Here is a 26014-nt window from a genome sequence, read left to right as displayed (position 1 = left end):
TTGCTGCAAAATTGTTAAAATGTTTGTTTTGCATCTGCTGATGTCCAGATCAGGACATTGTCATCACACTGACATTCTGTATTGTGTTTAAGGCTGGATCTGGTTGAACAACTAGCTAAATTGTCAACTAGCTAAATGCCAAACTGTGTGTAAATCTCTCTCTTTGTCCAGGACCAGTATGGTAACTATGTGATCCAGCATGTATTAGAACACGGCAGAGCGGAGGACAAGAGTAAGATAGTAGCTGAGATCAGAGGAAACGTACTGGGGCTCAGCCAACACAAGTTTGCCAGGTACACACCCACACATCAAGCAATCATTTTGGTTTATCATTTCTTTTGTCATTGACCAAATTTCAGGTCTGCTCAGCACAAACTGCTTTAAGTTAGTTATAACAGTGGCCAAGTAGACTACCAGAGTGGCATACCATCAAAAACAATGGAGAACATGCATCCCATAACATTTTAACATGCAAATAACTGTTATATCATTCAGCCTACAGACAATGTGTGGTGTTCAATGTAGGCCTGGAAAAGAGACTTGGAAAAAAAGCATACAGGGCTTGACGTGAACCTGTTTATCCACTTGTCCTTCAGACAAGGACGTGACTGAAAATGTTGTTTGACACAAGAAACCACTACAGAATAAAATTAATTCATATTCCCAACCATTGTTACAGAAAATGTTACTCCAATGCGCTCTGCCTACAAGAAAATATCTTGTGCAATTTTGTTTCGGTATGTTGCGTTGAAAGTGGCTAATCTTGAGTTGATTCGATCACAATTCCCACATAGGTAGTGTTAACTCTTGAAACCACCGCTCCCGGATCCGGGAGAATTGTCATCAACTGACACTAATTAGCATAACGCAACGGACAAAAAATATTACTACAAAATATTCATATTCATGAAATCACTAGTGAAACACAGCTTCGCCTTTTGTTAATCACCCTGTCATCTCAGATTTTGAAATTATGCTTTACAGCCAAAGCAAGACAAGCATTTGTGTAAGTTTATCGATAGCCTAGCACAGCATTATGTCCAGCTAGCAGTAGGTAACTTGGTCACGAAAATCAGAAAAGCAATCAAATTAAATTGTTTACCTTTGAGCTTCGGATGTTTTCACTCACGAGACTCCCAGTTAGACAGCAAATGTTCATTTTGTTCCATAAAGATAATTTTTATAGCCAAAATACCTCTGTTTGTTCTTCACGTTTGGTTGAGAAATCCACCGGAAACTGCGGTCACGACAACGCCGAAAAATATTCAAAATTAGATACATAATATCGACAGAAACATGGCAAAGTTTTTTTTATAATCAATCCTCAAGGTGTTTTTCAAATATCTATTCGATAATATATTAACCGGGACAGTTGGCTTCTTAGTAGGAGCGAGAGAAACAACGGCAGCATTTGTCTATTACGCACAAATCACTCTGAGAGCCACCAGCTGACCACTGACGCAATGTTGTCCTTCACGCTCATTTTTTCAAAATAAAAGCCTGAAACTATGTCTTGTGACACTAGACACACTAGGGAAGCCATAGAAAACGGAATCTGGTTGATATCCCTTTCACTGCTCAATAGGGACGCATAGGAAATAAGAGTCACTTCCTGATTGGATTTTTCTCAGGCTTTCGCCTGCAATATCAGTTCTGTTATACTCACAGACAATATTTTGACAGTTTTGGAAACGTTAGTGTTTTCTATCCTAAGGTGTCAATTATATGTATATTCTATCATCTGGTCCTGAGAAATAACCCGTTTACTTTGGGAACGTTATTTTTCCCAAAATAAAAATAGTGCCCCCAAGCTTCAAGAGGTTAACTAAAAGGGAAAACTAGTTGAGTGAAGTTAAATCTCGTGCTTCTCTGTGCGGGTTGATGTTTATTCTGCGCGACAGTCCCAGGAGAGCTGCGTGCCCGTGCGTAGCTTAGAGGGAACATGGTTTATAAACCCGTTTTGTATCTGTGGTTGTCACAAAGTTACAGTTAACCTGGCCTAGAATGCAAAAGGCCGAGCAGAATCCGTGGCTAACCCAGTCTCTCTCTGCAGTAATGTGGTGGAGAAGTGTGTGAGCCATGCGTCCCGTGCAGAGCGGGCCGTGTTGATTGACGAGGTGTGTAGCCTGACGGAGGGGCCCCACAGCGCCTTGTACACCATGATGAAGGACCAGTACGCCAACTATGTGGTTCAGAAGATGATTGACGTGGCTGAACCAACACAGAGGAAGATCGTAATGCACAAGGTTGGGACCTGTGTGTGTGTGATTTATTTTGTATAGTGGTTTTTCATTAGTGTTATCTCAAAGCTCTAGAAATATATGTATTGATGGTTATGCAATTGTGTGTATACTTATTTCTCCCTCTCTCTCCCCATCAGATCCGGCCCCACATCTCCACTCTGAGGAAGTATACCTATGGCAAACACATCCTGGCTAAGCTGGAGAAATACTACATGAAGAATGGAGTGGACCTGGGCCCTCTCTGTGGCCCTCCCAATGGCATCATGTAAACTACAACCCTTACACCCTAACCCTTAAGGACAAGACGGACCAACATGTACGTCGGCCGTGTGCAGTAGATCACCTGCTGGGTGTTGGAGGAACGGTGGCCATTCAACATAAAGGCCGACCACCCTCTCTCTGTACACAGCTGACGTTGTATTGGAATGTCTTGTCTTCTGTACCATAACCCCTGGCCTATACCCTACATGAAGAACGGAGTGGCCCTCTAGTGGCATCGTGTAAACTACTATCAATATATACCCCATTATTCCCGACACCCGTAACCCTATATATACACCCCCTCCCCCCTTTATTCCCCTCCTAATGAGATCATGTAAACTACTATCCTACCCCTCAATTACATCATGTAGAACCCTCTTTAAATACTCCAACCGTCCCGCTCACTCTTATCCCCATGGTAGCCCATTGGGAGGGGCCTGTCTAAACACGAAGCCTTGGTTAATTTAGCCCCTCCCCCAACCCAAGCATCCCACTCCATTCATTCATTCTCCCTTTTTTTTGTTTTCCTTTATTCGTCTTTTAAATAAATTAGAATCATTTCACTTTGTTGCTACTGCTGCGGCGCACACACTGTCCCATCACAAGTATGGGATGGAACAAACGTATTTAATTTGTCTGACGGCGTCACCAACTCCGACAACACACACTGTACACAAACAGACATGCACACCACACACACATGCTACACACGCACGCCATGAGCTTACCAGCACACAGATAATTTAGCATGGGAGATTCGTTTCCGGTCTTGCTTCTATATATAGCGTGTATACTTGGTGTAGACCTTTGCATATATATATATATAAATATATATATAAAACTTTGTAGTTTTTCTGGTTTTTGATGTTGAATCTGTATCTATAATGTATCCTAGTAGTGAACACATATTTCTGACTGTATAATTGTACATTTGTAAACCCTTGTAATGTAAAAGTGATTTACCACCCTTTTTGGTATCAGATGATATAAAAGAAAAAAAACTCACACAAAAAACTAAAATCTTAGAAAAACTATTGTGCATTTCAGTGTATATTCTCACCTCCTTGGTTGTGACATATATAAGTTGTTGTATATTGTAAATTGTAATATCAAATTTTTGTTTTGAAAAGCCCTTTCTATACTGCGTAGTACTTGTACAAAGCCCCCCCCCCCACCATCTCGTTTGACCTTCCACTCACTGCTTCAATAGAATTCACTTCCCCAACCCCTGAACTACACCACCTCCCCAACCCCCAAACTACACTGCAAACGTGGCTTGTCCGTGTACTAAACATCCGTTACTCACAGTTGAATCAAATCCACTGAAATCAACGAGACAAGTCTTTTTACACTTCAAGTCTATTTAAAACGCAGAGAGAGACCTGGCTGAAGTGTAAATGACTGATAAAGTGGTTTCCCCTTCTGGTGTAGCAGTCCAAAAACATTACGCTTACGGAACACGCAAAGCGTTTGCGGTGTAGTTTGGGGGTTGTTACCACCACCACAGGACACACTGTTAGTAGTAATTTCTGCTTTAACATGAAGCTGTATTTGTTTTTTAGATCTTTTCTAGGAATTCTGAGGGAAGGGGGTGAGGGGCCATGAGTTTAAAGGTAGACACCGTGATATGACATGGTACACAACGGAGCGACTTCCTGCTTGCAGACGTCCACAACAACCTATTTCAAATCTGCCAACACTACCCACTATTGGCTCATCTTGAGGCATGATATATGAAAGGTGTTGTTACTTAAGTCTCGAAGAAGGAAGTAGCTCTACGGTGTACTGTCATCGCTGAGTCTACCTCGAACCCCAATCTCCCCCCTCTCTCAGGGGGGTAAAGTGAAACCATGGATTGTACAGAAAAGAGGAGAGTGGTGTGTTTGTTTTTTTGACCTATATTTAGTCCTGTAAAAGTGATGTATCATATCATATGTCCATGTCCCCCGGGAAAAGACCGGGCGTCGCCTGTCTTGCCCTCTGTAACCATGATTACCGCTGTGGCAGACGGCAGCGACACGGTGTACATTTGGGGCAGCGAGCCTTGTGTATATGAATAGGAGCACCACCTGTAACCATAATGTGTATAGTTATAACAGAAACCTGTGTATGTTTATTGCCTGGGCAACTATTTTTTGTAACTCCTGTTGTAGATTGTCTCTAAACAATGATGTGAGTCTTTATTTTGAAACAAAACTGAACAAAAAAACACTCAAAATTTGAAGTGTCATTTCGAGTGGTTTTTGTTTGTCTGTGTCTGATTTGTGTTGGGTAGCACACAGAGCAGTGTTGAGATGGGATTTGATCATCCTCACCACACCTAAGAATGGAGTGAGGGAGATGCAAAGTATATCACTTGTCTTTTCTTACTTGAGCTGATATAACTGCTGCGAGGAAGGTTTTTATCCATGACTGATGTGGTTGTCACCTAGCTACATTTAGGATGATTATTTCAAATGATTGATTGGTTTCTATTTATTCCTTGATTGCTTTGATCATTTAAGAGCATACACATGGAGCCTTCTCTCTGCAGAGTGATAAAACAGTACTAGCCTATACAATTAGTATAGTTGTATTGTCCTCCAATAAAGGAAGAGGTGTTTTTTTATACAGCCACCAAATAAACCAACAATCCCAGAATTGATCAACTTTTGTCAGGGTAAGGGAATCAGGAAAGACATATTTGTATAATTATGGTGTTTTTGTAATGCCTCCTTTTCAAAATATTATTTCATTGTAAATTGTGTGTAATTCAGCTTGATGCCATTTTGTACAGTTTTAAATATTTAAAAACCATTACGTTAGAAGACACTCCTTTAGTCAACAGAAAGTCATTTTCTTCTCCTTGCCTTCAGCTGCAAAACTGTTCTCGAAAGAACAAAGGACAAGTGAGAAAATGGCAGGAGAGTGGTACTTCTCATGGGAACATGCACTCACATGCCCAATAGTAATAGGCTAATGTCACCTCAGTATAATGGAATGGGAAAATAACCTAGGGTCATAGCAGTAGAGTAGCCTAGGCAACAACATAGAAACGCATCGAGATGGACTGACCTGGACTGAAGTAAAGTTTAATGTTTCAAAACGTTTTCCCCTGTGCCTCTAGCCTAGGCTACTGAACGCGACTCAGTTTACTTTTACTGTAGAATCAGCGGATGTGTAGGTGTGAAGGCCCTCTGACTCTGGTTGGCCTAATGGTACTTTCAAGACAACTGGGAACTCTGGGGAAAAATTGTAAAATTATGACTTCAGTGATCTTCAGGTTGGAAAGTGTGAGTTTTAGAAAGAGGCAGGAGTTCCTGAGTTGAATTCTGAGTTGGATGACCGTTCAAAAAGATTTCTATCAGTCGGAGCTCGTTTTTTCCTGGTTCAAAGTAGTCTTGGAACACTCAGAAGTCAGAGATTTTCAAGTTCCCAGTTGTTTTGAACTCCGACACATCCCTGGTAATCTGGAGTTGCACCCATGCGCCCTGCAGTGTGGAATGTGCTCTATCTCAGCCCCTGTGTTTTTTCACTGGGAGGTGTTTGTATGCAGGGTTGGGTAGTAACGGATTACATGTAATGGGGATTAGGTATATAGTAGTCAGATTAGTTACATTCTTAAAAACATCTTATATTTTGGATTACTTTATATGCTATCAAGAGGAACATTTGATGAAAAATTCTCAACAATGCCATCATTTAGTGCACCATCAAGTCTCACAGGCTCTCGATTCTATTGTCTTGCTGATCGCTCATCAAAGGTGGATGGATTCTTATTGTAGGTCACACGATTCTTTAAAGTCATTCAGTGTGCTTTATTAAGAAGTGTAGGCCTACTAAGTATGATTCAATAAATGTTTTAATCCATGCAAGAATGCATGATTCAATATATTTTGATGTGCAACCTGAACCAGTAATTGTCATGAAGTTTGGGTTTGACAATTAGGCTATTATTGCTATATATTACTGGCTAAATAGGGCTCCCGAGTATTCAGACATTCTCCCCCCAATAGGATAATTTGCATACATAATGTTTTGTGCTCTCAAATCACATTGTCAAATTTTCTGTCCACCAGTCCCACTCTGGGCGCACAGGTGGAAGAGAGCGAATGTGCAGCCTAGTCTCAGACTAGAAGTAACATAGTAAACGTAAATAAGGGATACTCAAAATAATAATGTTACCTTTAGTATACTTACATAAGACAGGTTATTTAAGGCAAAAATATATAACACAAATATCTACCAAATAAAAGATTGCGTGTTTGAATTTCATCACAGACAATTTGGAATTTGTAACATCATACAAATGTAAATGTATAACTCATACAAAATGGATGATGGATATCCACAAATGAATACATATCATACGAAACATAACATACTAATTGGGGTACGCCGAATTGACGTTTACTATGTTACGTCTACCTCTGAGTTCAGGTTGCAGCGTACACAGTAGATCTAAATAGTCTACAAAGCAGCAAGCAAGGCAGGAGCTTTATGGAGAACAGACGACTGTGATTGACCAATGGAAAAGAGAAACATGCATATCCAATTTATCAGGTGCAGGAATGAAGAACGTCAAGGGAAAAAGGAATGTAATCAGACGCACAACAAAGACAGAAAGATCTAAATATCTTCGGATCAAAACGCTGTCTTTTTTGTGCGTCTGATTACATCGACATGGGAACATAGCAGAGTTGCGGACATGAGTTTTTTCTTTGAATTGACCAGTGGGCCGGGTGTGAATGTTTTGAAGTCGTGTCTAGTCATTCAACCAGTTTGAATAGGCCACCGTGACAATATTTTGGAACCTTGTGTAGCCTGTATGCTCACACATTTAGAACATGTGAATTGTAGGTTATGTTCTTACACTATTGGAAATAAGGTTACTAAATTAAATACATATATTTTAAACGCTGCAAATGTAAATTAGGCTATGTCGGGTCTAAAAGAAATCGGATTACATTACTCCTTTTGAGTAATTCAAAAGATTACGTTACTAATTACTTTATTTCATGTAAACCTAACTGTAATCATTAAGGGAATCATTTTTATAAGTAATCCGCCCAACCCTGTGTATGAATGCGTTTGTGTGTGAGAGAGGCGGGGAACAGCCAGTGGGTGCCTATTCGGGGCTGCAGGGGGCATCCTCGCCTCGCCCGCCAGAGGAGATCCCCCCCCGCCTAACACACACACACACCCCTTCTGCCAGACTCTCCCAGGCCGATCGGCGTCGCCTTAATAAGGAACATCCTGCTTTCGACAGAGAGGGGGAGGATAGAGCGGAGGTCTGGCATCTCCCGGTAGTAAGCTATATCTACCAGGTCTTGAACACTACAGGGTCCAACAGAGGGGGACAAAATAATAGAAAGAAAAGGGCTTCCGTCGTAGGAAGAAGGAATCTCCACTCGTTTTATGCCTGGTACCATTACCGGAGAAGGACACGCCGGTTTAGTGTTTTACCGATACGGATTAATAACACGCCAGACGGATGTTCGCGAGGAGGGGCGGTGCACTCTGAAGTTAGAGACTACTGCCTACGGAGAGAAGCGCTTGTTCCCCCGTGAAGGTTCGCGCCCCCCAGCCACAACATGAAGCTGCCGCCGTGTCTGATGACGATCCTCGCGGCGCTGCTCGCTCACTCCGCGCTGGTAAGGGTCTGCCGGGTCCTTTGTATTCTATTGTTCCATTTCTGCCGATGTATCATGTGGCAACGTGGTCCGGGATCTAGGGTTGCATAGCATAGGCCATAGGGTATTGATAAACTATATATTTGGTGTGTGTGCGTGCCTGCGTGTGTTGCTCGTGGATAATGAGGCAGCAGCAGTGTGTGTCTGCTACTCGGTGATCGGTAGTAAATATTGGACTCGACCCACATTTGGTCGCGAGCCGCCCGTGACTCCCGTGTCTGGCTCGCGGCCCCAGACTCTGCCCGGGTCTTTGTGTCTCAGAGACGGGGTTTAATTTTTTAGTAAGGCCTCGCGAATTAGACGCCAAAGAGCAGTTAACCGAATAAAGACCCGTAATAACCTCAATTAGAAGGGACCCACTAATTACACACACACACACACATACACAGAGAACTCAGGAGTTGTGTGCGTAATTAGTGGGTCCGTTCAAATTTAGGTTATTACGGGTCTTTATTCGGTTAACTGCTCTGTGGCGTCTGCTTCGTGAACTCACTTACACCCCCGGTAATTAAGCTCTAGTCCGTAGGCCTACAGCGGCGACGGGACATGGTGGGGTGTTCGATCTGCTGCCCGGTTGACCTCTTTATGTGCGTGCGTCTATTTCCGAGGCGGAGGTGAGAGCTAACGAGGCCTGTCCGGAAAACGCAGGGGCTGCTCTGGTAACCGGAGGGTGTGTGGTGAAGAAGGGGTGGGCTGTAGGAAACGCGATGCGGTGCGCAAGGGATGGGAATGATGTCATCGGGATTCGCGAGGCGAACTGATTAGGAATGCGCACGTCTCCCGGAACCAACCAGTGCGTCACGCGCATACGCGCAATCTGCACCCCCTCACCAGCCGGTACCAATTTATCCTCCATACCGGGAGAAGTCGTTCGTTGTGCTCTTAGTATGATAGCACAGTTCTTCAAATAGCCTACAGTCCGTATAAAGTCCATCTTGGATGCAAAAGTGCTATTGGCTTAAAATGGTAAAACACATAATGCCTAAAATATCCTCCAATTTAGTTTTTTATGTAACTTGACAAGTCAGTTAAGAAGATTCTTATTTACAATGATGGCCTACCCAAACCCCTGCCAACCCCTAACCCGGATTGTACACCGCCATATGGGACTCCCAATCACAGCCGGTTGTGATACAGCCTTGAATCGAACCAGGGTCTGTAGTGACACCTCTAGCACTGAGATGCAGTGCCTAAGACCACTTGGGAGCATTAAAAGGGGACAGTCTGTACTTTTCCTCTTATTCACTATGTGATCTTGGATTCATTTTGCTGGAGTAGAGCTCAAACTACAAGTTTGACTTCGCTGTCCAACAAGTCTTGGACGGACGGAGCTGTATGTGATAACGTGTGAATCCCTTCTATTTCCTCGGCTCTACAGTAGCCTATTTGATGGGAGTGTCTAGTTGGCCTGGTGCTCTGAGCTGAATGACCAGGCCGGTACTGCTGGCTGCCATAGCCTTATGCAGGCCGCACACATACGATTAACTGTGTCAGTCGGTGCTGTTGGCGGCCTACCTCCCTCTAATCTGACCCTGATGACACACACACACACACACACGGTGGCAGGTGTGTTTCTCATGCTGGCACAGGCCACATCACGCATACATCAGTGATCCCAGCTATGCACAGGATAGGGCTCTCAACTGTGATTTCACAGTCTACACAAATGGAGGTATGGAGCTCCGTTTACGTGACGTTCCAAAACTTAATCCACACAAATACGTAGATCTATAGGATCTGTTGCATAGACTGTGTAGAGTCCTCAACCCAAGAAAGCCTTGCCCTGGGGACAGTCACACACACACACACACACACACACACACACACACACACACACACACACACACACACACACACACACACACACACACACACACACACACACACACACACACACACACACACACACACACACACACACACACACACTCTTCAAAGGCACACACATCAAAGGCACACAACACAGATTGGCTTACTTGCCCAGATCTTTTGCTGCCTCCAGTGAATGACTGGCCATGTGTGTGTCCTGGTTCAATCCTTAGTGGATGGTCTGCATTGGTATTTATTTCCTGTGATATGAGGCCATGATGTAATTTCCTGCTGTGTAAATTTAGATGAAGCGTGATTTTCCCACAGACATCTGCTGCATCCCACAACGACCTTGTGTGTGTGTGTGTGTCTGCCTGTCTTTTCCTGCCAGGGTTTGTGTGCTAGCTCTTTTTGTGGTGTGTATGAAATGAGAGAGAGCTTTTATGTAGTGTATGTGTGTGTGTGTGTGTGTGTGTGTGTGTGTGTGTGTGAGAAGAGTGGTGTTTTTGAGGATCATGTTTGGTTCGTGCAATGAATCAGTTTCTTGTGCCTGAAATGGTAGACCAAGCCCCCAATAGAGACCAAAGGACGGCGGGAGGGAGAAAATAGTGTGAGAGAGAGGGGGATAGAGAGAGAATGTGGAATGTGAGAGGCAATTTGACACAGGAAGTGGGTCCTTCTCACTCCTTTAGAGGACAGACTCTACCACACACATCGATCTGTATAGAGGCACACATACACAGATGGGTATGGACACAGATAACAGCATGAACTCACATACAGTATATAGTGTGTAATAATACCTATACTACACTATGTAGCCTAGGATACTTTTTTCAGGGTTGTGGCCAGTTCCACTGCAGTAGTAGGAAATGAAACTGCTCTCAGCTCATATCCAGAGCTCTGTTATACCCTACAGTAGGTCTGTACGTGTGTAGGCTTACAGTAGGTCTGTGTTGGCCTGAAGCTAAGATCACAGACGCTGAGATGCGATAGTCCGCCCCCCCATTGTGACATAGCTACACGGCTCTGAGGCCACCACCTGCGAGAGGCGCACAGCCCCAACACACACCTCCCCACAATTCCCAACCAACGCCTCCCCACAATTCCCAACCAACGCGTCTCTGGTACGTGTCCTCTGTTAATTTGAATGTGTTGACTGCTGGAGAAATTCCTTGAGCGGAGCTGAGAATTCAAAGTATGAATGAAAGCCAACGGTCCAATATTGTAGAACACTGCTGTGCGGACGCGGACATGTTTGGTACTCTGATAGACCCTTAGGTATTGAGCCTGGCATGATAACAAGCAGTGTAGTGATGATGTCTCAACCCTACCCCCTACCCCTCTGCTCCCCTTACCTCTATTGTACTAGTGTTCAGTGATGGGACACAGCTGTGAAAAGGTGGAACCAGTGTTTCCCCTCACTCTGCTGAGGGACAAGCATACAGACAAGCCACATGTTTGTTCCAGCCCTGCACTGACCTGACACGCCTGAATCAAATAACCAAAGGTTTTGTTGAGTCAGGTGTGCTAGTGCAGGGCTAAAACAAAAAGGTGGACTGTCTGGTGGTCCCCCAGGTCCAGAAGAAACACCTTTCATAATATGTCTCTACCCTCCAACATGCTTAGTGGAGGTATGACATCACCAGGGTACCCACACCTAGCCTGTCATCTTCAGATCTCTAAATACTGACAGGGAAGGGGATAGGGTGTGGGGATAGAAGTAGTTTTTTCCCCCAGGGTTAGTGTTTTCACCTGAAATAGTGACTTATTATTGCACAAGAGGCAAAATTGCTCCATGTAGGGGCTGTAGTGTAATGTGTGTCTGGTGTCAGATAGGGAGATTCCAATCTCTATCCATCTGCCACTATCTACACACTATCTACTGTATAAGGTGTGCATGTGTTCGTGTGTTGGTAGTGTTAATGCTTACAGATGGGCCTATGTAGCAGCTTGAGGTACAGTCAACTACAGTCTTTACTCTTTAGCTCACACACACACACCTCAGTAATTGGGCAGTACTGCAGACATCCTCTCACACTCGTATTCTCAAGAGAAGATGGAGGGGGATGCACAGGAAGGAATGAAAAAGGAGGGAGGGAGGGAGACATGAATAGAAGGAGAGAATCGACGATGAAGATGAATGGATGGAACGCAAAGTGAGATGTAGAGAGCTGTGAAGAGACCAAGGGAGGGATGGTGGGAGAGGGGGATGGAGAGCGAGGGGGAGGGAGGCCAGTGTAGCTCATTTCCCAGGAGACACTGCTCTACCTGCTCTCCATGGCCGTCGCTATGACAACCTCACTACTGCTACTGTCACAGCTTTATCTCTATCCCTCTTTATCTCTCTCTCCCTCAACATCCCTCTCTATCCATATCCCTATCTTTGTATCTCTCCCTCAACCTCCTCCCTCTCTATCCATATCCCTATCTTTGTATCTCTCCCTCAACCTCCTCCCTCTCTATCCATATCCCTATCTTTGTATCTCTCCCTCAACCTCCCTGTGTTTAGTGTGCGCGTGCATTTATGCACACTGAGAGAAACTGTGTGTGTGCATTCTATAACAGGACTGTAAATTAGAGAGCAGCAGCAGCAGCATACTGTCTCCAAAACCACAAAGCATTCTGGGATCTCTGTTTTGGGGCTTCACTATAAATATAAACCAGAAACAGGGCACTCCCTCACATAAACATATAGGTTGTGTGTGTGTGTGTGATGCATCTTTCACCTCTATTCTTTCTCAGTTGTCTGCTTCTCTTCCTTGCATGTGGGTTTGGAGACGTGCATTTATCCTTCCTCTCCTCTCTTTGCCTCTCTCTCCCTCCATCTCTCTCTCTATCTGTCTCACGTGTTTCCGTAGCGATCATGGTAATTAGGTTACCAAGGAGACCAGATGGGTGTGGTCAGAAATCTGATCCGCCCTGTAGGGAACTCTGAAATTCAGCTTCCCAGCAGGAGTGATAAAGGTAGACTAACATTCTCATACTTTGTCAGACCGGGGACCCCTTTTGTGCTAGCAAATACATCAGGAACCCCCTCATAATTCAAGTGAGATAAAAATACCATACAAGGACTTTTACTATGACTTCGGCAGTGCAGGGCCGGATGAACCAAGTCTCGGGCCCTGGAAAGGAACATTTTGAAGGCCCCCCTCTTGGCATCAGAGAGAAAATGTTGCTGTTTTCGAGCTAATTTCCTGCAATTCTACTCTGTTTTGTTAAAAATCTGAGGGATGGGCCTGGAGAAATGTAACCACTCTCAAATTCATAAACAGGGCCATGGATGCAAGGAATGACCATCCATGACATCAAAATTGTAGTTTGAACCATGTTTTGAGGCTATATAGTGTTGGTTTACATTTACATTGTTCACAAACATTGGAGTAAAACAAGCTGATATTTTGGGTTCTGACGGGGTATGACAATTGAACTAAGCTCATGAGGCATTTCTAAGTTATTTTCTTCAAGAATCAATGGGTAAAAATCGATGTAGCAACTAAGGATTCTTGCTTTAAATTCCAGTGCGTTTAGAAAGAAAATTGGAGGGGAATTACAAGCAGTGTTAAAGAGCCGCTGAACACGTTGATTGGCACGTGTGTTGTTCTTACTCATTAGAAAAACACTATTTCAGTCTTGGAGGTGTTTCCTGACCAATCCCCCCCCCATGAGACACTGGAAGCCTATTTCACATTTTCAAAACCCCCAGAATGAAACTAAGATAACTCAAGAAACCTGTCATTCATTTGGACGTTTTTGCCAAGGTTGTTTTAGTTAGGCAATTTTACATCTAACTAGGGTGTTTGGGGCAATATTTCTCAAGTAAATGTGCATCGTGTTGTCTTATGTAAACAGTCGCAGCTGCTGGGCAGGTCTGTCTCACTCATCCTATTGGATAGAGTGCAATCACCGCAGCGGTTCATCCAATGTTCGTGGGCAATTGGACATCAAATCAAAACCCAACCTCTGTTTTAGAAGAGACTGACTTTAGGGTAGAAATCATCCTATTTACACCGTGTAGTCAATTTTGACACTAGAATAACTGTTTCTTCAAAGGGATTTGTTGCTTTTTAAAGACAGTCGTTCGTTAAGTTGAAGAATGGATAATTGGTGGAGCAGTGTGGATACCAAATATCCCAATGTACCTCCATGTTGCCCAGGGTTAAGAACATAAATGATCTATGAATAATATTACATCGTATTGTATTACACCTTCTAAACTTATTCCACACGGCCCTTGGCCGAAATTTGTTTAATCTGTTAGAAATATTCATTAAAAAAAATGAAATGTAAATTATTATTATTTTTTTTAAACTTTGAGAACCCCTGGTTTAATGGACAACAGAGATTACACGTTTGACATGTTTTGAGTGTTTTAGTTTGTGGCTCGTGGGGACAACTAGCATTCTTCTAACCTCAGTAACCAATAACATGGATGGATGTGGATGGATCCGTGTGTGTGCGTTAGGCTTGGGCGATATACCGTGTGTATGTATGTATACACTACCGTTCAAAAGTTTGGTGTCACTTAGAAATGTTATTGTTTTTGAAAGAAAAGCAAAAACTGTTGTGCATTAAAATAACATCAAATTGATCAGAAATACAGTGTAGACACCGTTAATGTTGTAAATGACTATTGTAGCTGGAAACGGCTAATTTTTAATGGAATATCTACATAGGCGTACAGAGGCCCTGTGTTTCAATGGCACTTTGTTAGCTTATCCAAGTTTATCATTTTAAAAGGCTAATTGATCATTAGAAAACCCTTTTGCAATTATGTTAGCACAGCTGAAAACTGTTGGTCTGAAGCAATAAAACTGGCCTTCTTTAGACTAGTTGAGTATCTGGAGCATCAGCATTTGTGGGTTCGATTACAGGCTCAAAATGGCCAGAAATAAATACTTTCTTTTGAAACTCTTCAGTCTGTTCTTCTGAGAAATGAAGGCTATTCCATGCAGGAAATTGCTGAGAAACTGAAGATCTCGTACAACGCTGTGTACTACTCCATTCACAGAACAGCACAAACTGTCTCTAACCAGAATAGAAAGAGGAGTTGGAGGCCCCGGTGCACAACTGAGCAAGAGGACAAGTAAATAAGAGTGTCTAGTTTGAGAAACAGACGCCTCACAAGTCCTCAACTGGTAGCTTCATTAAATAGTACCCGCAAAACCCCAGTCTCAACATCAACAGTGAAGAGGCGACTCCGGGATGCTGACCTACCGTCAATACTGTTTGAAGTTGTTTTAATATTTGTAGCTACTTTTTAAGTAAACAACTGCAGTCAACTTGTGCAATACGTTAGGAGATAAAGAAGATTGCGCTCTTCATTTCACCGGTCACATAATTCTTAATTTATGAAGCTTAGCAGTAGTCCCCAGTTACGTGGTGTTTGTTTACAAGCACACATCAACGAGAAACCGGAGCCTTGTGATTCACTCACTGTTGTGCAGCACGCGCCAGGTGATTTAGTTACAGTATGGAATTCACAACTAAATGTTTGCCAGCTAGATCTCTTATAACTATTAAAGGTGCAATATATATAACTTTTTGGGCCACCTGACCAAATTCACAACGAAATGTGAGTTATAGATCTGTCATTCTCATTGAAAGCAAGTCTAAGAAACGGTAGATCTGTTGTGCTATTTCTATGCTTCCCGTTCTTAAGTTTAGTTTTTTGCATCTTTTACTTTCTGTACTTTCTGTACATATCTACCAGTTGAAAATACAATATATTTGGTTATTGAAAATATATTTCACACCTGAATAGATGGTAAAATGATTCTCTACAATATACATGGCTTGTTTTGTCACAAACGGAAATGAGGATTTCTGCATATTGCACCTTTTAAGTTAACTGTCTAAAATGTGCTAAATGCTCTGCAGTTGTGCTCTTGGTTTGCTAGTTTAGTAGCTAGTTAGCCATCTAGCTAAGTGGTTAGCTTCTTCCAAGCTTTGCTTGACAATAGCAGAGCATCCCCTCCTGGCTCAAGAGCGTTGTGGTCTAATATCTGTTTTATGTGTGCAGCAAACTGTGAGTAGCATTTTTTGACTTGTATAACTTTATGAGCTGGGATGTCTGTCCTGAAAATAGTTTAGGTCAAAGACTATAACATTTCTGTAATGCGCTCGTTGATATTTAGTTAGCATTCTTTATGTGATTTTAGATTACAGAGGCTCAGTGGGGTTTGAAAATAGCACCCCTTGTGTTCAGTGCTGGTATTACTGGATATCCTAGTATGGCACAATGTCGGTATGAAGGTATGGCAATCTGGATACCACCCAAGCCGTGTGTATGTGTGGCATCCGACCGCAAGGCACTACAGAGGGTAGTGCTTACGGCCCAGTACATCACTGGGGCCGGGCTCCCTGCCACCCAGGACCTTTATACCAGACGGTGTCAGAGGAATGCCCTAAAAATGGTTAAAGAATCTAGCCACCAAAGTCATAGACTGTTCTCTCTGCTACCGCACGGCAAGCGGTACTCTCTGGAACCAACAGGATCCTGAACAGATTCTACCCCCAAGCCATAAGACTGGTGAATAGTAAACTCTGTAACTATCTGCATTGACCCTTTTGCATGAACTCGTTTGACTCACCACATATGCTGCTGCTGTTTATTATCTATCCTGTTGCCTTGACACTTTATCCCTACCTGTTAGGGAGGTTACCAGTATTGCAATACTCGTAAGTGTCGTGCCAAGAAGAAGAAAAAAGCACAAAGCGGATTTATCTTCTTTAGGAAAACCGCCCGAATGTTGAAAACAAACATCATCATGTTGTCATCCAGAGTCACGTGTTTATCTTTCAGGCTGTAGAACACTATCTTACAAACAGCAGGTTTTTAAAGGACCAAAGAGTTTGGTCTGCTTTGTGTTTTCATTTTTTACCATATTGCCATATGTACATATCTACCTCAATTACCTCGTACCCCTGCACATCAACTCGTACTGGTACTCGTATATTTAGTCCTCGTTTTATTATTTTTCCATAATTTATTTTCTTTTCTTTCTGCATTGTTGGGAAGGGCCCGTAAGTAAGCATTTCACTGTTAGCCTTGATTTGTGCATGTGTGTGTTGATATGTTGTGGGGTTATGTTGCTAGACACAGGAAGTGTGTATTTGTAGATCTGGCCTTTGAGCTTTGTCTGAGAAGAGGGGGGCTTCCTGTGTGTGTTTTTGAATAATTTAGCCGATGTCCCGACAGAGGAGTGAACGAGGTCAGAAGCTCCTGCTACAACCGTCTCTTCCCATCCCTCACTCCCCCTCTCCCATCCCTCACTCCCCCTCTCCCATCCCTCACTCCCCCTCTCCCATCCCTCCATTTTTACACCTCTACTCGCTATCTCAGAGATTCCCTATCTACATCTTGCTCTCAATCTCTCTCTTAGTACATCTCTCTCCCCTATTTTTCCCTCTCCCTCCTTCCTTACATCTCCCATCCCTCCTTCTTCCTCCATTACTAGAGGAGGATCCGATTTCGACCACAGATGCTCATGTGGAGTTTAACCACAGATGACTGTGTGTAGATGCAAGTATTGCCCATTGTGTCGTCGATGTGACTATATGTAATGTACTGTTCTATAGTGTGTTATAGAGAGTATGTTGTGGGTCACCAGAACATTAGACTAGAGGCCTGATCAGGTGGAACCACTGTCTTATCCTCATGAACAACCACCAGACATTCAGCCTCCATCTGTGTCGCCACAGAAACACCCTTAAACAAACAAGAAAAATGTATTTTTTTTATATAGATTTTTCAAAATCCACGTGCACCATATTACAATGTAATGTTGTATCAGTATGCGACTCTGACAGAGAACTAAGTGTAATGCATTAAGGAAATTCTGAGTTGATTGGTTAATGTCTTAATCTGAACTATTACTGCCTGAATGAAAAAGGATCATCCTTGAATATGGACTCAATGTCTGGCATTATAGGGAATAGATTCTGTGCTTCAAAGCAAAGTAAAAACGGAGCCGTAGACACGCGTGTGTGTGTGTGTGTGTGTGCTAGAACCCCTTGGGTTAACCTTTAAACCCCAACTCTTTAGATGGTTCTTTCCAAGGCGTTTGCAGCCTGAATGAGCTACTGAAGTTAATGATCGGTGTGTGTGTGTGTGTGTGTGTGTGTGTGTGTGTGTGTGTGTGTGTGTGTGTGTGTGTGTGTGTGTGTGTGTGTGTGTGTGCATGAGGAGACAGAAGTGGATGATACACACACCAGTGGAGGCTGCTGAGGGGAGGACTGCTCATAATAATGGCTGGAACGGAGCAAATGAAATGACATCAAACACATGGAAACCATGTGGAAACCATGTGGAAACCATGGGGAAACCATGGGGAAACCATGTGGAAACCATGTGGAAACCATGTGGAAACCATGGGAAACCAAGTGGAAACCATGTGGAAACCATGGGAAACCAAGTGGAAACCATGTGGAAACCAAGTGGAAACCATGTGGAAACCATGTGGAAACCATGGGAAACCAAGTGGAAACCATGTGGAAACCACGGGGAAACCAAGTGGAAACCATGGGAAACCATGTGGAAACCATGGGAAACCAAGTGGAAACCATGTGGAAACCACGTGGAAACCGAGTGGAAACCATGTGGAAACCGAGTGGAAACCATGTGGAAACCGAGTGGAAACCATGGGAAACCATGTGGAAACCATGTGGAAACCAAGTGGAAACCAAGTGGAAACCAAGTGGAAACCATGTGGAAACCAAGTGGAAACCATGTGGAAACCAAGTGGAAACCAAGTGGAAACCATGTGGAAACCAAGTGGAAACCATGTGGAAACCATGTGGAAACCAAGTGGAAACCATGGGAAAACAAGTGGAAACCATGTGTTTGATGTACTTGATACCATTCCATTGATTCCGGTCCAGCCAATACCACAAGCCCGTCCTCCCCAATTAAGGTGCCACCAACCTCCTGTGACACACACACTGCAAGCATGCATGAATCCCCGAGCCGACAAGGTACAAATCTGTCGTTCTGCCCCTGAACAAGGCATTTAACCCACTGTTCCTAGGTTGTCATTGAAAATAAGAATTTGTTCTTAACTGACTTAACTAGTTAAAAGTGCGGACTGCTCATAGTTTCAGGCTTCCCATACATGCACAGACATGAATGATACACACCCTCACCCTTTCTGTCTCACCCTTTCTGTCTCACCCTCTCTGTCTCACCCTTTTTCTCTCTCTGTCTCTTTCTCTGTCTCACCCTCTCGCTCGCTCTCACCCACTCTCTCTCTCTCTGTCTCTCTCTCTCTCCCCCACCCTCTCTCTCTCGCCCCCACCCTCTCTCTCTCTCTCTCTCTGTCTCTCTGTCTCGCTCTCTCTCTCTCTCTCTCTCTCTTTGTCTCTGTCTCACCAGCAGCAGGTAATTCATTCTTAATCTTTCATCCCAACAGTTCTGGATTACCCCTAATCTCAACCAGCAGGGAGCCAGGCCACAGAGACATGTGTGTGTGTGATTGATATTGTCTTGTCCCTACTGAATGGAGTTGTCATGTGATATGATGATATACTGAGTCCAGACAGACTGACTCACATTCGCCAGACGCACTACATTAAGGAGAGAGAGGGGGGGGCATATAGACTCGGAGGGAGAAGTTAGTAGCAGCCAAGTAATGAGGGAGAGAGGGAGAAGGAGGTGGGTAAAGGGAGAAGGAGGTGGGTAAAGGGAGAAGGAGGTGGGTAAAGGGAGAGGTGGGGTATGGGGAGAGGTGGGTAGAGGGAGAAGGAGGTGGGTAGAGGGAGAAGGAGGTGGGTAGAGGGAGGAGGAGGTGGGTAGAGGGAGGAGGAGGTGGGTAGAGGGAGGAGGAGGTGGGTAGAGGGAGGAGGAGGTGGGTAGAGGGAGAAGGAGATGGGTAGAGGGAGAAGGAGATGGGTAGAGGGAGAAGGAGATGGGTAGAGGGAGTGGGAGAAGGAGATGGGTAGAGGGAGTGGGAGAAGGAGATGGGTAGAGGGAGAAGGAGATGGGTAGAGGGAGTGGGAGAAGGAGATGGGTAGAGGGAGAGGTGGGAGAAGGAGATGGGTAGAGGGAGTGGGAGAAGGAGATGGGTAGAGGGAGAGGTAGAGGGAGAATGAGAGGTACAGTAGGAAGGGTCAGCAGTAGAAAGATAGAGTGGTGGTTAACGGATGTTTATAAAGAGCTTAGTAGAGCTGAGAGGGATTGAATGGACAGAACAACCTGGAAAGGATTAGAGAGGGGGGGGGGGGGGAGAAAGATAAGGGTGCCATAAATGGTGTGGTATTTTATTGTTCATTATTATCTGTTGAGGTGCAGCTAATATTGAAAGTCTCATGAAGACAGACTGTTCATTCATAAATAGTACTTACAATGGCATGGCCTCAGACAGGGGTAGCGTTCATTTGGCACTAAACAGGAAAACATTTCAAAAAGAAAATGAGCGTCTTTTATTAGACAAGTTGAGCCAGTACCCCTTCCCTTTCAAAACATTTTCTCATGTATTGTGCCAAATGAACACAACCCTGGTAAGAGACTACCAAGAGAAGCATGGCTAACCTAAGAGCACCATTTTAACCCAGTCATAACCTGTTACAATGGTTTTAACTTAGTACATTATGGGAATTCAAAGTTAATTGACCAATAGGGATCAGTGTGAGGCACACTGGTGACTGATTGGGTGGAAATGTCTCTGAACCACCAATCAACAGGAGCAGTTAGTCTAGGTGTGTGTGTGTGTGTGTGTGTCTGAGTATTGGATGTGTGAGGTAAGTCACATGTATCATTTATATTACACACACACACACACACACACACACACACACACACACACACACACACACACACACACACACACACACACACACACACACACACACACACACACACACACACACACACACACACAGACGTTGGAGCCTCTCTCTATTACAGATTGAATTACAGAGAACTGATTATATTTTCCTTCCCTGCATCAGAGATGAAACACTTTTACCTCTCTCTTACCTCTCTCTTTCTCTCTCTCTCTATTTCTCTACCCCCCTCTCTCTCTCTCTCTCTCTCTCTCTATTTCTCTACCCCCCCCTCTCTCTCTATTTCTCTCCCTCCCCTCTCTCACTCTCTCTCTCTTTTTCTCTTTCTCTCTCTCTCTCTCTATTTCTCTACCCCCCCTCTCTCTCTCTCTATTTCTCTACCCCCCCTCTCTCTCTACTCTCTCTCTCTCTTTCGTCTCTCTTTTTCTCTACTCTCTCTTTCTCTCTCTCTCGCTCTCTCTCTATTTCTCTACCCCCTCTCTCTCGCTCTCTCTCTATTTCTCTACCCCCTCTCTCTCTATTTCTCTACCCCCCTCTCTCTACTCTCTCGTCTCTCTCTCTCGTCTCTTTTTCTCTACTCTCTCTCTCTCTCTCTCTCTCTCTCTCTCTATTTCTCTACCCCCCCCCCCTCTCTCTCTCTCTCTATTTCTCTACCCCCTCTCTCTCTCTCTATTTCTCTAACCCTCCCCTCTCTCTCTCTCTCTATTTCTCTAACCCTCCCCCTCTCTCTCTCTATTTCTCTACCCCCTCTCTCTCTATTTTCTACCCCCCCCCTCTCTCTCTCTCTCTCTCTCTCTCTCTTTCGTCTCTCTTTTTCTCTACTCTCTCTCTTTCTCTCTCTCTCGCTCTCTCTCTATTTCTCTACCCCCCCTCTCTCTCGCTCTCTCTCTATTTCTCTACCCCCCTCTCTCTCTCTCTCTCTCTATTTCTCTACCCCCCTCTCCCCCTCTCTCTCTCTCTCTCTCTCTCTCTCTCGTCTCTCTTTTCTCTCTCTCTCTCTTTCTCTCTCTCTCTCGCTCTCTCTCTCTCTCTCTCTCTCTCTCTCTCTCTCTCTCTCTCTATTTCTCTACCGCCCCCCTCTCTCTCTCTCTCTCTCTCTCTCTCTCCCCCCCCCCTCTCTCTCTATTTCTCTACCCCCCCTCTCTCTCTATTTCTCGACCCCCCCTCTCTCGTCTCTCTCTCTCTCTCGTCTCTCTTTTTCTCTACTCTCTCGCTCTCTCTCTCTCTCTCTCTCTCTCTCTCTCTCTCTCTCTCTCTATTTCTCTACCCCCCTCTCTCTCTCTATTTCTCTACCCCCTCTCTCTCTCTCTCTCTCTCTCACTCTCTCTATTTCTCTACCCCCCTCTCTCTCTCTCTCTCGTCTCTCTCTTTTTCTCTACTCTCTCTTTCTATCTCTCCCTCGTCTCTTTTTCTCCCCCCCCCCTCTCTCTCTCTTTCTCTATTTCTTCCCCCCCCCTCTATACTCTCTCTCTCTCGCGTCTCTCTTTTTCTCTACTCTCTCTCTTTCTATCTCTCCCTCGTCTCTCTTTTTCTCTACCCCCCTCTCTCTCTCTATTTCTCTACCCCCCCTCTCTCTACTCTCTCTCTCGTATCTCTTTTTCTCTACTCTCTCTCTCCTTACCCTATTTTCTTTTTCTCCTTGTTGTCCTCCCTTCCTCTTCTGTCCCCTTTCTGAATAATTTCTGTAATGAATAGATCACATGAGTCTTATAATATGTGTCTCTTGTGATTCTGATTTACTCTGTCAGACAAATGGGATTCCCATCAACGTGTGTGTGTTGCCGTCTGGCCAGTCAATCTATTCAAAAGTTTAAAGGTCACCATTGATTTCTTTGCTATAAATCCTTCACCCTCCCTCCCCACAAACTCTCTCTCTCACACACACACATTATTTTGCTCGCTCACACACACACAAAGGAAGCTTGGTCGATGGGGTTCTCTTTCACACACAAGCACATTTTTGAAGCCTTTTGAAAAGTTTCTTAGGAACACCAGAACAGTGAAGACCACAGGAGCCACGCCCTCCTACTGGCCTGGTGAAACAAGCCATTCAGCTAGGCTATAATCTTACACACACACACACACACACACTAACTGTGTCTGAGGGCATTGTTGGCAGACAGAATAGTAAGACATCACACACAAAACACACGGTCTGATGCATCTTTCATAAAGTCATATATAATGGAATAGGATTCCGTCTCTGTCTCTCTCTCTGTGTGACGTGGTCTATAATCCTGTTGGATTGGTGGATTAGTGTAACAGCTGGCTCCTACATACAGATATACATCTGACTGCTGCAGCTCTTCTATTTTCTCTCACCGTCCTCCTCCTCTCTCCATCCTCATCCTCCTCCTCTCTCCATCCTCATCCTCCTCCTCTCTCCATCCTCATCCTCATCCTCCTCTCTCCATCCTCCTCCTCCTCTCTCCATCCTCCTCCTCTCTCCATCCTCATCCTCTCTCCATCCTCATCCTCTCTCCATCCTCCTCCTCTCTTCATCCTCCTCCTCTCTCCATCCTCCTCCTCTCTCTCCATCCATCCTCCTCCTCTCTCCATCCTCCTCCTCTCTCCATCCTCCTCCTCTCTCCATCCTCCTCCTCTCTCCATCCTCCTCCTCTCTCCATCCTCCTCCTCTCTCCATTCTCCTCCTCTCTCCATTCTCCTCCTCCTCCTCTCTCCATTCTCCTCCTCCTCCTCTCTCCGTCCTCCTCCTCCTCTCTCCGTCCTCCTCCTCCTCTCTCCATCCATCCTCCTCCTCTCTCCATGCATCCTCCTCCTCTCTCCATCCATCCTCCTCTCTCCATCCATCCTCCTCCTCCTCTCTCCATCCTCCTCCTCTCTCCATTCTCCTCCTCCTCTCTCCGTCCTCATCCTCCTCCTCTCTCCATTCTCCTCCTCTCTCCGTCCTCCTCCTCCTCTCTTTATCCTCCTCCTCTCTTTATCCTCCTCCTCTCTTTATTCTCCTCCTCTCTCCATTCTCCTCCTCTCTCCATCCTCCTCCTCCTCTCTCCGTCCTCCTCCTCCTCTCTCCGTCCTCCTCCTCCTCTCTCCGTCCTCATCCTCCTCTCTCCGTCCTCTCTCCATCCTCCTTCTCCTCCATCCTCCTCCTCCTCCTCTCCGTCCTCCTCCTCCTCTCTCCATCCTCCTTCTCACTCCGTCCTCCTCCTTCTCACTCCGTCCTCCTCCTCCTCTCTCCGTCCTCCTCCTCCTCTCTCCATTCTCCTCCTCTCTCAGTCCTCATCCTCCTCCTCCTCCTCTCTCCATTCTCCTCCTCTCTCCATCCTCCTTCTCACTCCATTCTCCTCCTCTCTCCGTCCTCCTCCTCCTCTCTCCATTCTCCTCCTCTCTCCGTCCTCATCCTCCTCCTCTCTCCATTCTCCTCCTCTCTCCATTCTCCTCCTCTCTCCATTCTCCTCCTCTCTCCGTCCTCCTCCTCCTCTCTTTATCCTCCTCCTCTCTTTATTCTCCTCCTCTCTCCATTCTCCTCCTCTCTCCGTCCTCCTCCTCCTCTCTCCGTCCTCATCCTCCTCCTCCTCCTCTCTCCATTCTCCTCCTCTCTCCATCCTCCTTCTCACTCATCCTCCTTCTCACTCCATTCTCCTCCTCTCCATTCTCCTCCTCTCTCCATCCTCCTTCTCTCTCCATCCTCCTCATCTCCCTACTTTTTTCTATTTCCACCCCTCACCTCTTTAGACGTATGTTATTCTCCATGTTATTATTTTGTGACTCTTTAAGACTGGCGCTGTCAACGTCAAGGTTGTGGGTTCTACTTCCCACAGGGATCACATGTACATACAAACAATGTATGCACCCACTCCGCTGTGTGTCGCTTTGGATAAAAGCCTCTGCTAAGTGGCGTATAACAACAATGGTTCTCCAGCTGTGTTTTTCTATCAGACCGTCTGTCAGAGTTTCATAACTCAATTAGCAGGCTTTGATGGTTTTTTGTTGGGATATTCGTGAGCACACCCTTTTTTCTTGAGGCAAGTCAAAGTTCGGTAGCCAAAGTCTACGCCCCTTCGTCTTTGATTTGTCAACAGTACTACTCCTAGTAGGAGTGGGAACATGAAGTGTTTGTTTTCATGCACATGTTTTCACTTGAGAAATACGGCACCAAACATCTTAGTTAGATGTAAAACTGTATGACTAAGACCTCGGCAGAAACGTCCAAATTAATGACACATGACACAAATTCAGACTATTTTGAGGAAGTGTTTATGACTCTGTTATTGCTACAGTGGCTCAAGAGGGACAAACAACAGTAATATTGGTACTTTTTTTTCAAGTGAAGGTCTTCAGGGAGTATGCGAGCACAGATGTCCCCCTCGCTGAGTTCTGTTAGGACAAACCCAACCTATGTATGCAGAGTTAAGATACCATCACAGGATTCTCTCTGTCCCCTAACTCTACCTTAGTTTACCTTGACAGGATTAAGATACTGGACCTGCTGAAACTAGGTTTCGCTGCCAAGTGTATGTGTGTGCGTGCATGCGAAGGGTTTCTGTGTTAATCTCTGCTGAAGGTGGCAGGTGTCTAAACGAGGTCATCACCTGGTAACCCAATCGCTCTGTCACACTCCTCTCTCTCACACACACACACACACACACACACACACACACACACACACACACACACACACACAATACCTCCACCTCTGTCTTCCTCTCTCTCTTTCTCGTTTTTACATTGTAGTCATTTAGCAGACACTCTTCTCCAGAGTGACTTACAGGAGCAGTTAGGGTTAATAAGTGCCTTGGGCACATCAGCAGATTTTTCACTTAGCCGGCTCGGGGATTTGAACCTTCAGCCTTTTGGTTACTGGCCCAATGAACTTAATCGCTAGGCTACCTGCCACCCATTCTTTCTCTCTCAAACTCCCTGACCAAGCCTGGCTGCCACCCAAGTCAACCAGCTGTCGAAGACAGGAGGGAGAGGAAGAGGATAGATAGATAGATGCAGAGAGGGGGTTGGAACTGTGATGGACACAGGACAATATGGCTAAATTACAATTTTTCTAAATGTGTTAGTCCAGTCACTGTAGCTTAGCATGGTGCAACACCAGGGTTGTGGGTTTGATTCTCGCTTGTGCCACATACAGTATGTAGTGCCTTCAGAAAGTATTCACATCCTTGGACTTTTTTCCACATTCTGATGTGTTACAGCCTGATTTTAAAATGGATTGAATTTAGATTTTGTGTCGCTGTTCTACACACAATATCCCACAATGTCAAAGTGGAATTGTGT

General features: G+C 44.7%; 2 protein-coding genes across 2 annotated transcripts in view; both read left to right on the top strand.

Moving 5' to 3' along the window:
* pum1 (pumilio RNA-binding family member 1) overlaps window positions 1–4728 on the top strand; it is a 39628-nt gene extending 34900 nt beyond the window's left edge. The window contains exons 22-24 of the mRNA XM_052472298.1: window positions 172–293; window positions 2054–2246; window positions 2381–4728. Coding sequence (XP_052328258.1) covers window positions 172–293; window positions 2054–2246; window positions 2381–2512 — 447 coding nt within the window. The 3' untranslated portion in view covers window positions 2513–4728. The remainder of the gene's footprint in view (window positions 1–171; window positions 294–2053; window positions 2247–2380) is intronic.
* Window positions 4729–7716: 2988 nt separating this feature from the next.
* The window catches only part of sdc3 (syndecan 3), a 51882-nt gene continuing 33584 nt past the window's right edge, over window positions 7717–26014 (top strand). Inside the window, exon 1 of the mRNA XM_052472297.1 lies at window positions 7717–8137. Coding sequence (XP_052328257.1) covers window positions 8078–8137 — 60 coding nt within the window. The 5' untranslated portion in view covers window positions 7717–8077. The remainder of the gene's footprint in view (window positions 8138–26014) is intronic.

Source organism: Oncorhynchus keta, chromosome 20 (assembly GCF_023373465.1).
Source record: "Oncorhynchus keta strain PuntledgeMale-10-30-2019 chromosome 20, Oket_V2, whole genome shotgun sequence".
Lineage (NCBI taxonomy): Eukaryota > Metazoa > Chordata > Actinopteri > Salmoniformes > Salmonidae > Oncorhynchus > Oncorhynchus keta.
This window is presented reverse-complemented; position numbering and strand designations above follow the sequence as displayed.